Source organism: Sciurus vulgaris (assembly GCF_902686455.1).
Source record: "Sciurus vulgaris genome assembly, chromosome: 3".
Lineage (NCBI taxonomy): Eukaryota > Metazoa > Chordata > Mammalia > Rodentia > Sciuridae > Sciurus > Sciurus vulgaris.
This window is the reverse complement of record NC_136463.1, coordinates 158,610,255-158,624,794: the sequence shown is the minus strand read 5'-3', so window position 1 is coordinate 158,624,794 and position 14,540 is coordinate 158,610,255. Positions and strand designations below refer to the sequence as shown.

At 37.1% G+C, this 14,540-nt stretch overlaps 1 protein-coding gene across 1 annotated transcript in view; it reads left to right on the top strand.

Annotated features, from left to right (window-relative positions):
• INO80D (INO80 complex subunit D) overlaps positions 1–13,688 on the top strand; it is a 54,725-nt gene extending 41,037 nt beyond the window's left edge. Inside the window, 3 exon segments of the mRNA XM_079130571.1 lie at positions 1,323–1,540; positions 2,900–3,057; positions 4,314–13,688. Coding sequence (XP_078986697.1) covers positions 1,323–1,540; positions 2,900–3,057; positions 4,314–5,479 — 1,542 coding nt within the window. The 3' untranslated portion in view covers positions 5,480–13,688.
• The last annotated feature ends 852 nt before the right edge of the window (positions 13,689–14,540 follow it).

Here is a 14,540-nt window from a genome sequence, read left to right as displayed (position 1 = left end):
GAAAACTAGTTATATCATCAGTTTCTCTTTTGTCCTTGCAGGCTCTCACCCCCTTGCCTACTTACTTAATTTCAGCAGTTTTATGTAGCTACGTCTCCCTACCCATGTAAATTATTTTAAGGGTCTTGACTGAGTCATGAATTTCCAGGTCTGTGTCCCTGTCCCTTTATTCCTGTGCACCAGGTAGTTTCCCCATAGCCCTCTAGACCTTTGTGTATCTCAGACTGTGTGTAAGCCAAACTGAATTTCTTAATGTCTTTTCTGAATCTGCTTATTCTGCTGGGCTCTCTGTATTAACTGGTGGTATCATCATCTAATAGTCACCCAAACCAAAAACCTTAGAGACACTCCGAGTTTTATATTCCCTTCATCCCCACCACGTGGGGGGAGCTGTCATTCTGTCTAGGGGCTGGCGGTGTAGCTTGGTAGAGCTTAAGGCCCTGGGTTCTTATCTCGAGTACTGGGGAAAGAAAAAAAAAAAACAAAACTCTTCATTGCCTGTTAAGTAAAAGTTTAAAATCTTTAACAGGATACTCAAAGTCATACGTGCTCTGATTCCAAAACTTCGTATAGCTTACTTTTGTATTTCATCCATGGTCATACCCAGTTATTTGCTGTACTTTTTCTCTTGTTTATGCTATTTCCTTCAGGCAAGAATGATCTTCTCTTTTACCCCTCCATTTAAAAGTCTACTTACCCTTTAATCTCAGAAACCTAAAATAATTATTGTTTCTTTTGTATATCCATAAGAGGTGTTTACCTTGTCATTACTGAATGTTCTTTGTATTGTATTTATATAGATTTTTATCTGTGTTTTTACATACAATAACACAAATGTAGAACACAAATTTTTTCTTATATTTACCGAGTATCTTTAAATGTGCGATGAAATATGTATATATGTTGAATTGATATGGATTAAATAATTATATAGGCATGTAGTTTACTTTAGGCATTATATAGAATATTAAGAATTTCAAGCTTTTTAAAGATAATTGTTAAATTTTTTCCAGATAATCTCAATTTTTTAAAATATTAAATTTATTTTAACTGGCACATGTGAACATCAAAAATTTTATGATAGTGGGATAGCGTGATACATGTTTACATTGTACAATGTGTAAGTCAGGTTAAACCATCTCCTCAAACATTTATCATTTCTTTATGATAAAAGCATCCAATCAGTCATTACTCTAGTTTTTTGAAATGTACAGACTGTTATTGTCTGTAGTCACCCTACTGTAGAGAAACACACCAGGAGGACTGGGTTGATCAGTGGGTAGTCGCAGTTTTTAAAAAATTCTTTTTTGCTCATTTCAAAGGATAATTTCTTGAGAGGAGATAACTCCCGTAAAGTTCAGCACCAGCAGCAGAGGAAACCCAGGAAAAAAACCAAGCCTCCTGCACTTACCAAAAAACATAAGAAGAAGAGAAGGCGTGGACCTCGTCGACCCCAGAAGCCCATCCCCCCAGCAGTCCCCCAGGGGAACCTCAGCATGCCCACCAGCGTCTCACTGCCAGTGGAGGCCTCTCAGATTCGGTGAGTGGTGGTCAGGATTTGCTTTTTCTGTTTCCTGAATGTTCTCAGAACATCTGTTTTTCTGTGATTATCATCATGTTGGCACTGAACTACAGAGCCATTCAGTATATCAGCCTCTACTTTTTCTGTGTGTGGTGCATTCTAGGCAAGTGCTCTACCATTGAGCTCCGGCTCCAGCCCCAGCCCCAGCCTCAGCCTGGCCATATTTGGGTATATATTTTAGCAATATCTGATTGGGTTTGGAGTATACATTTTACCAATATCAAAGCTTTAGATTATAGCAAGGAGAGCAGATGCTGAAATTGAGAATTATATACTCAGATTTTTCTTTTTTTCTTTTTTGGAACTGGGAATCAAACTCAGGGCTTTGCAAATGCAAGGCAAACACTTTGCCACTGAGCTACATCCCAGCCCAATATTCAGATTTTTTTAAAACTATTTTTTATTTGTAGATGAACACATATCTTTATTTATTTATGTGGTACTGAGGATTGAACTTAGTGCCTCACATGTGTGAGGCAAGTGCTCCCAGCCCCAGCCCTTAGATTTTTTAACAGAAAGAAATTCCATATAGGTCAGAAATATTTCATCAGAATTATGACACGTTATTAATTTTGGCAAATACAGGCATTTTGACCAGTCAACAGGAGCCTCTGTTTCGGCTAAACAATTTAGTTCTACGTGTTTCTCTTTTTTGTACTGTGGGTCGAACACAGTGGATCATGCTTGCCCAGCAGTCACTCTACCATGCAGTTACATCCCTAGCTCTTTTTTGTAAACTTTTTATTTTTCATAGGGTCTTGCTAAATTGCCCAGGCTTGAACTTGCAATCCTCTTAACTCAGCCTCCTGACTGACTAGGATTATAGGTGTGGGTTACCATGCCTAGCTATTAACTTGATTTTTAAAATTATTATTTTGACCAGATTTTAAATTCTAAAAAGTATTAAGACATACTTGATACCTAATTGTGATTCATTCTACTAATCTGAAGTAAAAATATTAGCTAGTAATAATTCTTTTGTCTCAATCATGGGTAAAGGTTGCAGAAATATGTTACTGTATATGGTGAGGTGTATCTTTTTGCAGTGTGTCTGCTTTGATTTCCTTCTCACAAAGTAGGGAACCTGGAGACATTTTATGTTAGGATTTGTATTGAACATATATATATATGTAATATATATATTCAATACATATATATTTTCATATATCTATATATAAAGTGTGTATATATATAATGTTTATATACATATAAATAAGTATAGACATTAGCCTCTTCCTATGTGGAGTAGATTTGAGTTGCTGACACTGGTGTGAAGGTAGAGGGGGAGTGCTGGGACCAAATGCCCTCTCTTCCCAGGAGCCCATCCACGCCAGAGCTGAGTGCTGACGAGTTGCCGGATGACATTGCCAACGAGATCACCGACATTCCACACGATTTGGAATTGAACCAGGAGGACTTTTCAGACGTCCTGCCACGGCTACCTGATGACTTGCAAGATTTTGATTTTTTTGAAGGTATGGTCAATGCTTTAATTAAAGAAACTGATTTGAGAAAATGAGTTTTATAAGAAGGGGAATAGTTTTTGAGATGTGTCTGAAATTTTCCTCACGTAAAATATTTTTTCACTGTAGGCAAAAAATAATTGACAAAGTTTTTAATCCTTTTCAGAAATGGAGAATATGTAATTTGTTTAGCCATATTTTAGGTTTAGTAGATTTATACATAGCTGGATTTATAACTTCATTCCTTTAAAATGAATAATTGTACTTTATTTTTTGAACACAGACATTTAAATCACAAGTTTATTGAAGTCTTTTAGAACTTTCCCTAATTTTAATATCCCACCCTGTAATTCAATTAAAGTGAACTCTTCCAAAACAAAGTTTGCTTAATGCCACCAATTGCCCAGTGCTTTCAGGGGAAACTTTTATGCTATTAGGATCCCCGACCCCCCCAACTAAAGCCTGAATATTTTCATGGGACAAATCAAGTTCCTAATAATAGATTTTTAAAATTGAAAAGTGAATCAAATTGTGTTCATGGGCTTCCATTTAATGAAAATCAACTAGAAATGGAAAAGGAATGAGGGGGAGAGATTAGGGAATAAGGCAAAAGCATTTTTAAACCCCCCCAAATGAACTGAGTGCTTAGTGTGTGCTGAAATGTATGCATGAGCTTCCATGTTATTGTCTTCCATCTGCCCTCCAGCTGGAAGAAGCTAGGCATGGGCAAGGCAGGGGGCACAGGCTCTCTGCAGCCTCTGTTTTCTTTTCTTTTTATATATATATTTATATATTTTTTTTAATTAGTTGTTGACAGACCTTTATTTTATTTACTTATTGATATGTGATGCTGAGAATTGAACCCAGTGCCTCTTACGTGCTAGGCAAGTGCTCTACCACTGAGCCACAACTCGAGCCCCCTGCAGCTGTGTTTTCTGTGTTAAAGACATAAATATAAATTTAGATTAAAAACATGTAAAACCAAATGGTTATAAGATTTTAAAATTGGTAATACTTAGAGTTCCTAGGAATTGAACATCCAATAAGGTGGCTTTTGAGAGCATTGTAAATAGAAGATGATTCAATTCCTGGGGCAGCTGACTTTTCAGACCCATCCTGCAGATTAATAGTTCACTTTTTCCTTCCAATCCAGTTCTTAGAAGCTTCCCTTTCCAAAGGGACTCTCTTTGAATAATTTAAATATATGAATGCTGTGGTATAGATCAGGTATGAGACCTACTGATTCTCAATGGCTTTTGTTGATTCAGGAAAGAATGGAGACCTCCTCCCGACGACCGAAGAGGCTGAGGAGCTTGAACGGGCCCTGCAGGCCGTAACTTCTCTCGAGTGCCTGAGTACCATTGGGGTACTTACCCAGTCAGACGGTGTACCAGTCCAGGAGTTGTCAGATAGAGGAATAGGGGTGTTCTCCACAGGTACTGGAGCTTCAGGAATCCAGTCCTTGAGCCGAGAAGTAAACACGGACTTAGGGGAGCTATTAAATGGGCGTATAGTACATGATAATTTTTCTAGTCTAGAGCTGGATGAGAACCTGCTCCGTTCTGCTACCTTGTCTAACCCACCTACACCCCTGGCAGGGCAGATCCAGGGGCAGTTCTCTGCCCCAGCCAACGTTGGCCTTACTTCTGCCACTCTGATGAGCCAGAGTGCACTTGGGGAGAGAGCCTTCCCAGGACAGTTTCATGGACTTCATGATGGCAGCCATGCCTCCCAGAGGCCACATCCTGCCCAGCTGCTGAGCAAGGCAGACGACCTAATCACCTCACGACAGCAATACAGCAGTGATCATTCACACTCCTCGCCCCATGGAAGCCATTATGATAGTGAGCACGTGCCGTCTCCCTATAGTGACCATATCACCTCTCCCCACACAACATCTTACTCTGGTGATAATATGGCAGCTACCTTTTCAGCAGAGATGCCCATCATGGCGCAGCACTTGCTCCCAAACCAACTTGAGGTGCCACTTGGAGGAGTGGTAAACCCTAGAACTCACTGGGGTAATCTCCCTGTCAACCTTGGAGATCCCTCTCCATTTAGCAACCTTCTTGGCGCAGATGGACATCTTCTTTCCACTTCCCTATCCACGCCACCCACCACTTCGAACTCAGAGACCACACAGCCTGCCTTCGCCACCGTGACCCCCAGCAGCTCCAGTGTGCTTCCGGGGTTACCGCAGACCAGCTTCAGTGGCATGGGGCCTTCTGCTGAACTAATGGCCTCCACCTCTCCCAAGCAGCAACTCCCTCAGTTCAGCGCAGCCTTCGGCCACCAGCTGAGTTCTCACAGTGGCATTCCTAAGGACCTGCAGCCCAGCCACAGCTCTATAGCCCCTCCTACAGGCTTCACAGTAACAGGTGCCACAGCTACAAGTACCAATAATGCATCTTCTCCCTTTCCCTCCCCTAACTGAGCGTGTCTGTGTGTTTGCAGGCAGGTGGGGAACCCGGTGTTTTCTATCTTTGTTTCCTCTTTAGCTTCCCTTTCCTCTTTTCCTAAAGAAGACTTAAAAATAGCAGATGGGAATTAGAGGGGCACCCCCTTCCCAGTTCAACAGTAGCCAGGCAGTGGACCTTGCTTCAGTGTTCACGTGTGCTCCTTAGCACTGGTGCTCATTCCCTCCTGGCAGGTCCACTCGGCCCTGGTGGTTTCCTTGGTGGTTCAGCACATTGACTGGATAGGATCGATTTTTAGCAGCAAGCCCTAGAAGTGGAAGATACCTCAGATTACCAGTGCCCTTTACTATTTCCTAGTATTCAGATCAGTGCTTTCCATTCTATAGCCAGGTTTTTACAAAGGTGGTTCTAAATAGAATGATCCTATTAAGTGAGTTCCTGTGTAGGAGATAACCAGTGGTGTGTGGAGGCAGGTCGAGGCTCTGACTCAGCACCAACTGCCAAACACCACCCAGAGGCCAGGATGCCATTCCTAATTGTGATCATGGTTAAAAAAGAAAAAAATTGTCTTTTGACCACCTGTGAGTGTGTGTGCACCCATGTGTGTGTTTTGTGCAGTGCAGGAAGTAGCTATTCCATTGGTTTGTTAATTTTTTTTTTTTTTACCCATGTAATAAGGCTCTTTTCTCCTTTATACATCTCACATCCTAGTAAGGTTGATGATTCTGTCCCACTGAGTTAACTGAAGTTTCCTGAATAGGGAGGGGGGGTGGTCTGCCCATGTGAATAGCACAACCCTTTTCTGCTGAAAGTTAGCCCATGAAGAAGAGAGCCACAAAAAGCTGAATTCACATCAGTGATGGGGGCTGTCAAGCAAGACTGGCCTCAAGTGACTGCCGGGCTGCTGAGGCCACTTTGCCTTTTCAGACCTGCACTTGTTTTAAACCCCTTACTCGTGGGACACTTTCGCAAGATGCCATTGAAGAAAATATCTTGATGCGAAAAAGCAGGATAGGTCAGATAGATTTGAAAGACGAAATCTGTGAACTCCTCGATCCATCTTTTGCTTTTGAATTTTTCATGTTTACAGTAGTGATTCTTTGGTAAGATTTGTAAAATGTTGAAGACACTTGTAGAATCAGTGTACCAGTTGTGAAGTGATGTGTAATAACTGAAGGATACACATTTTAAAATTTCTTTCAAAGCAGAATATGGAAATTAGACATTTTACCTGCATTTGGTACTTTTAAAATAATTTAAGTACTTAGGTTTAAGTAAATTTGGAAATAGTTTTGGGAAATTCTTTTAAAGTACCAGGGTTTTAGGGTAAAAAATCATGTTGGATAGTTTAGTAAGTTGGTGACTATGAAATGAATATGTGAGGTTTCTTCTTGCCTGCCTTCCCTGCCCCCTGCCCCAGAGAAGGGTGGAGCTAGATTTTAAAGCATTTCTACTCCACTTTTGCTGAGAAGTTTCACTGTCCCTTAAGATACCATTGGCTATTTATACCTGAGTCCAGTCTAATTTACATATATTTATATTTTAAAAGATGAGCAGAGAGAACATATCTATTAGTGAAGTGGTACAATAATTCATTTGTCAGGGAATATTTGATCTTGATTCCTTTCTAATAGGTAAAAATTTGGATGTATTTTCCTATTTCCTATATGTATTCTCTTTATGCCATGCTAGTTCTAACCAGTCCCTTCTTTTGGAAGCTTTTCATTCTCTGCTTTTTAAAGGAATGATGGTGATCAGCAGGCATTATGCAGATACCACGTGCCTGGGATTATGGAGGGGAAATGTCACATGACTGTATGGAATCATGATATGCCCTATTTTGTATTTATTGAAGTTTCTTTGGGGGCCAAAAATATGTATGTAATATATTTACTTTTTTTTAAATCATGTTAATTGATTGGAAAGTTTATTTTTAATAGCTTTGCCTTTTTTGCAGATTGAGAAATTTCTAAATTATAAATTATGTCTCAAAGCAAAATTATATTTGGTATCACCATAAATTTCTATGCTGAGGGGTGAGAACAGATAATTTGAGTATTTCTCACCTGTGAACCTGTGTCAGTAGCTTTTTACTTTAGTGCACTGTAGCGAAATAATGAGTAGTTACCTCTGCTCCTGTCCTTTAGTTTGCTGTGCTATTTTCACATCCCATTGTCGTCATCACTAGGTAACACTGAATTCCCAGCAATTTTGTTTTGTCTCCATTGTGTACTAATTAAAGGTCGTAGCAGAGTAGCACATGGACTTTCTGTTAGCCCTGCATTGACAGCGAAGGGCAGTCATGGTTAGGTGATTTGAACTATTTCTGGCTATTTGTCCCTCGTGTTAGCTGCATAAAAATCTTCAGTTATCAAAACTGAGTTTGCAGTAAGTTGCACATTTTATTGTTTGCAATTTTCTGTTTTATGTGCATTTAAAAGCCCTTCTCTGCTTTCTAGTTGGGAGGCATGAAATGATCAGGAATGTTGCCAGTTACAGCTTCACACCAAAAACGTTGAGGAAATTCACTTTAGATGCCCGCCATGATAGCTGAGGAAAGGGCACTTTTAGAAAGTACCAGTATAGGGTTGAATAATTAGCAAAAACAAACTTTTCCTCTTTGCATCTACTTCAAAACAAATATCCAAGCTTGCAGTTTGCTTTGCTGTTGCTTGTGAATCCCTTTTTGGAAGAGAGAAGAACATCTATAAGCCCAGAGATATCCATGATGTTTTGCTTCTAGTTTTCAGAGTTCTAGTCCTATTAGTAGTAGGTTTGCTATTAATATGCAAAAAAGAGAATGAAGTGTCTTTTACTCCAGAAATATGAAAATTAGTGTCTTTTAAAATAACATTTGTGTTATAAGGCAATACTGGAATCAAAAACAAATCTTATATAAGGTCCTAATTAGGTAGAAACTAGCTTTTATTCTAGCATTCAATGTATGAGAGACGACAAAGAAGGTTCACTCTGTTTCTGCAGTTCTTTGGGACCATTTACAAAGGCCAGTTAGATGTGTTACTGTGATTTACTTTTCGAAGTTGCTGCAGTTAATGGATACGTTCTGTGATCTGAGGATCTAATACTCATGACTGTGATCTATAGCATCTGAAGAAAAGATGGGCTTTCTCTCCTTTAAACTGTTAATATTATTTTAATAAAAGTACTTAAGATGTTGTTTTTTTTTCCTGTGTAAAAATGGCTTAGCAATGTTCCTATCTCGGTAGGTTATGTAGCTAGTAAACAATTCAGGATAGTGAATAGCAATCACACTTCACCCACCAAGTGACAGACTATGCAATGGAAAAATTTTCTAATTATTGTCACATAGCTTACACAGCAAAGGATTATTTTCTGTAGTAAACCTACCGTGTGTAATATGCCTACTTTATAAATGACTTCCTGAGCAATTTCATGTTGGCAGGCAGTGTGCTGTGTCTAGTGTCCCTCTATGAGATTATAATATAATGAGAAGCAAATAGTAGGTATGGAGATCAAGTTGCAAAGTGAATTTTTATTTTATTTTCTTTAAAATTGGTGTTACTGTCTTTAGTGGTTTAAGATTAAAGAAAGCTAATACTTTATCTTTGCCAAATACTATTTATAAGATTTATTTCTTAAATAAGCCCAATCTCTCAGCTGAAGTTAGGGATCATCGTTTCTGACTAACACTAAACCTTTTCCTTATCAGGACTTATCCTCAAAACATGATTACAATCCACAGTGGCAAAGGCAGTTCTTGGAGCAGGAAGGAAACTGTGTCAATGCTACACAAAGGTGCCCCTGCCATCCAAGTTTCATCCTACATGAGAGAAGTTACATTTCCATTTCCATTGACCTATAGTGTGGACTTTTTATAAATTGACATTAGAATTCGAGCACACAATGCATAAATCCCTTGCTATTGGTTCACTGATCCTGCCTGGGATCCTTTCTGTGCCCTTACACCATGAGGGTGCTGGTGATGGTCGATCAGCTTCATCAGCAATATCTGTATCAGGTTATTGCTTTTTAAAAAAATTCAGTTCAAAACGTTGTTGTGGATTGATATCTCAAAAAGATGAAGATATTAACACTAATTATTTAATGGTTTAAAATTTATTAAAAATTTTAGGTGTGTAGTTTTTAGTTCCTTCATCCTTTTTAGTCTTCTTTTAAAATTCTATTAAATTCTATTCTTAATCTGTCATATAGAGAATAATTGAATACAGTGGTCTGCTAAATGGTCAACCAAACTCTCCAGTTTAATGAGGCAATTTAGAGGATTTCTTGGAAGAAAATTTGGTCATACTTCATTTGAATCTGCTTTATCATCAAAACCTACATTGTCCTAAATTTTTTTTTTCCTGAAAAAAAGTGTATTACTGGGGGAGATATGTGCACACACACACACATACACATTCGTATATGTCCATGTGTATACATATGTGTACACACGTGTAGATATTCATTCAAGAATGAACATCTATTTTTCCCCCCTAGATAAGTTGAAAATAACTGAATCTTTACTGGTGTTCTATAAAAAGTGAAACAATTTGATGATTTCCTAATATCTTGGCCTTTATAAGTTTTCCTATATCATATTCTAGAGTGAGCCAAAATCATATTTTGTAAATTAAAGTAACATTTTAAATAAAATATCTGTGAAGAACATGTATTGATATCTGTTAAGGATTTTCCCTTGACCAGTGAGTTAGGAAGGAAAATACAAGCATATATAAATTGTGTCTCTTTGATAACCAGCATAATTAAAGTTGCAATGTGGGTTAAATTTAGAAAGCTTTTTCTTTTTTTTACTCCAGTTCTTGTATTTTGGTAACTTTTCTTTCTGTGCTTTGATACAGAATTTAGAAAAGACAAGTCATTTCAGAGAGCAAATTTGGTGGGACTTTCTTTACTCCAAGTTCCTGAATGTCAGGAATGTTTGGGTAGCTTGAAGAGCAGAGTTCTGGGTGATCTAAAGCTTAGTCTGACATAGTCCCATTAGAGAGAAATCTGAACTCGTAGGAAGCAGTGTTGTGCAGCACCGCTTTCCTCCCTCCCTTCTGCCTGCTTGTCTCCGCCCATCCCTAGTACTAAAGTATGCACGTGCACACGTACGCTGTACTGATCTTGGCTGAAGAGTAATAGAATCCTCTTCTTTCGCTTGTTTTTTTTTTTTTTTGTCGTTGTTGTTGTTATTGTTGTTTTTGTTTGTTTGTTTTTCTTAAGCTGGGGACCACTGAAGTAAGCTCTATATGCACCCAAAGTTCCCCATGGAAAACTTTTCAACACGCAGTGCAGAAGGCTCCAATGCAGCTAAATGTCACGCCTTTGCTTTTACTTGGGGAATAGACTGATTTGCCCTGAACTGACTCCAATCTGCATCATTAAGGTACAGTTGGCTCCAACGGATTAGTGTTGAAATGAAGAAAAGCTTGACACTTGCTGACATTGTTTTCATCTGTCTGGAAGGGTTGAATCAGTTCCTCTCAACAGTGACAATTCTTTTCACTGTATAGTATTGAGTATGTCTCAGGGATTCCTTGTGGAAATTAGGACAGTTTTTAAAAATAAGAAAACAATTTTAAAAGAAACTAAAGGTGACTCATCATTGAAGAGAGCGCAAGAAAGAGAAAATGTGGTTTAGTAGCGCACGCACGGTGTCTCGCCTAGGACTTCTTTCCTTTCTACTTCAGGCTCTCATCTCAGCTTCAGCATAAGAATCCTTTCCCATCATGCACAGCTTTAAAACTTTTATTTAAAAATTTCCTTCCCCCATGAGCTTTCAGAATACTTATTGTAGATTTTAAGAGAAAAGGTATATTAATTTATGCTATTAACATCACCTCATAAATTATAAGTTTTATACTAAAGCTGTATTGAGTGTAATGAATTATGTTGCCTATGTGTTTAATAGCTAAAAAATTATATAAGCTTTTTTTTTTTTTTTTTTTTTTTTTTTTTGGACAAAACAAACGAGTGAAGCACCTTTTTACACTGGATCTCTGCCGTGTCAAGGTGTATAGCTATCCTTTGCTACCTTGCAGATATATAAAATAAAAAGGATATCCTGGGGCCTCAAAGCGTAGGACACCTTTAAACCATTTATTATTGTTCATAGAACTGTTGAGAATAATGTTCTTTAGTAAATGATCTGTGGTTTACAGTTAAGATGGCTAGAAGCTTAGTTACAGGGTAAATAGAAATACATAGATCAAGTAAAACTCCAACTACTGTAGCTGGAATTTGTAAACTAAGTTTTTAAGACCTCTTTTATTTCCTATGGATTTATTCTTTAATTTACAGTTTATTCTGTAAGTTGGGAAGTAAAATAGAGAAAATAATAAGTCTAGATGTTCTCAGTGTCTTATTCAGGAACTTTTTTATCCCTCCTCACTAAGGAATTCCCACTGTGACTTAAAAATAGAATTAAATTACTTGTGTGCATGTATATGTCTGTTTTTACACACATGCAAAAATATTCATTGGGGCACGTGTGTGAGAGAGATGAATGTGTGCTAATGTACAAATAGAGAAAGGTAACTGAATGTATTGTAGAAATATGATTTATTTAGTTGAGGGTATTAGAGTTAACTTTCTCATTGTCTCTGTTGTATAAATATACCAAATTCTTCACTATGTTATATTATGTTAAAAGGCTAGCTCTGATATCATGTGCATTTTATTTTAACTTTTGGATTAACTTATGTTTTTTAAGTGACATGAGAAACAGCAGATTCTAAGACCAGCCTCTCACTTTTGAACATAAAAGCAAGAGAGGGAGAGACAGATAGACAGACCCAGATAGGAGCTGTGTATATCCAGTGGGGTGATGGGACCAGACATCTGTTGAACCTCTTTTATGTTAATAATAGATTTCTTAATATTCTGGTAATAAAATATTATTGCTCATCTTTTCATGATGATGTTAAAAATTAAGGCCTTTTATAAAGAATCATTTTTTGAAGGGGAGTTGTTGGGATCATTTCACCATGCATATTTTAAAGCTGGGGTGATTCAGTTATTTCCAAACATTTTTTAAAGAAATTATTTAGTTTGCCATTAGTTAGGAAGTCAGAGGGCCCCTTCTCCTATATTTTGGCTGTAGGAAAGATTATGCCACCCTTGACTTTCACCAGATTCATGTGGGATTAAAAAACATTCCTTTGAGTTTTAATTATCATTTTGCTATACACTCTTCACTGGAATGTCTGGTGGTCTAAAATGGTAAAATTAGAGTTATTAAGTGTTCCAGTCACATTTATTTTTAATATTAAAAAATCATGTGCTTTGAGATATATCAAAACAACTTCTGATAGCCTATCTGCATTTGTATTCCTCTTTGAAACTTCATTGACTTCATCTTAGATATAGTTAAGACCTAGGAAAGCTTTATATGTTGTTCTTTTACGGTTGTACCTTTATTCTTATAGCATCTCCCAGTTCCATTCACTCTTGCTTTTGGATTTTAAAAATCTGCATTTCTTGTACATATGCATGCAAATGAAAGAAGGGAGTTTGTATTGGTGCCATTTCTCCCTTCAGTTGCTGGTTAATGGAATTTGCTAGAATAAATTCCCCCTGATTGAAGGGTAAAAACAGACCCTTTTGTGTATATCTGTACAGAGATGTGTATATGGGATGTGGTGGCACTTTTGCTGAATGTGAACTTGCCTTGTTAATGGAAAGACTGAAAAGTATTATGTTTATTTATACATTTGTATAAATCTATATATACACGTATGTATATGTGTGTGTATAGATAAAGCTATATACATATATTTCCCTAAAAAAATGTGTGTGTATAATAGGTCACAGCCTTTGTTAAGCAGGATTATACATCTATGGAAAATTCTGGATTATTCTGTAAGCCAGAGGAGGTAACCATCTAGAGTACATTATCAGAGCATACTGAAATGCAAGTCCTTTGGACTGTAGTCTTAAGGCTGTCAGAAATGACGTCTAGCTACTTTTACTCGCCAGTTACATTCTCTTCATTGTCCCTACCTTCTGCTTGTTAATCTGTCATCATTTAAAAACAAAATCACACATCGTTGTGTTTTTCCCCTTTTATTATGTCCTTTCAATCTAGAAGCATTTGACTTAAGCATATTAAATTAATTTCTCAGTTGTTTCTTTTATAGATCTTTATCTCTGAATTGTCCCAGAAGATAGAAGTATTCTCTACAGTAGTCTTCAGAATTGGGTAGTCATCTATGTCTTAAAAATAAAACAAAACAAAAAGGCAACATTCAAGCAAAACTAATTTAGAAAGTTTTACCTAGATAATTTTGGTTATTTTGCTTACTTTGATTAATTCTTTTTTTTTTCTTTTTTTTGCGGTGCTGGGGATTGAACTCAGAGTCTTGTGCTTGTGAGGTGAGCACTCTACCAACTGAGCTATCTCCCCAGCCCTTTTGCTTACTTTGATAAAAACAGTTATGATTTTATGATTGGTATTAGTGTCAGATTTATTTTCACACTTATTGTCATCAAATGGTCATTTAAGTAGTTTGTTTTGCTTTGTGATTAAATCATAAATTTACCATTTACATTTTAAAGGAAAGCATACAAAGTCACATGTAAGCCTCTTGAATTCTGTAACAATTCACTTTACTCATGAAGAAACTGCTTTAATTAATTCTGCTATATTTCCTTTTGACTTTTCTCACAGTTGTGATATTCTGTTTTAACTTTGCTGCAGCTCTCTAGAAAACTCGCATCCCTATATATTGTGCCTTTAAATCTCTTATGCACACACAGACAAAAGTGTATATATACATGTTGGAGCATGTGTACATATACTTTGGTACATACTCACACAGTATGTCTCTAGTATATATTGTGGGAGTAGACGTATAGATTTTCAAAGGCAATGAAATGTTGCTCTCTAGATATATATGTATATAAATAGTGTTGATATAACTGTATATACACATGTATATGTATGACTTTTAAATGGCAATCTTTTACATTTAGCAAAATGCTGCCCCTACTGGAATATTGTCACTGCAATGGCAGTTGTATGTAATGATTTAAAATACATTATCAAAAATTATTTAAAAAACATTTAAAAGTCTCATCTAAAGACATCCA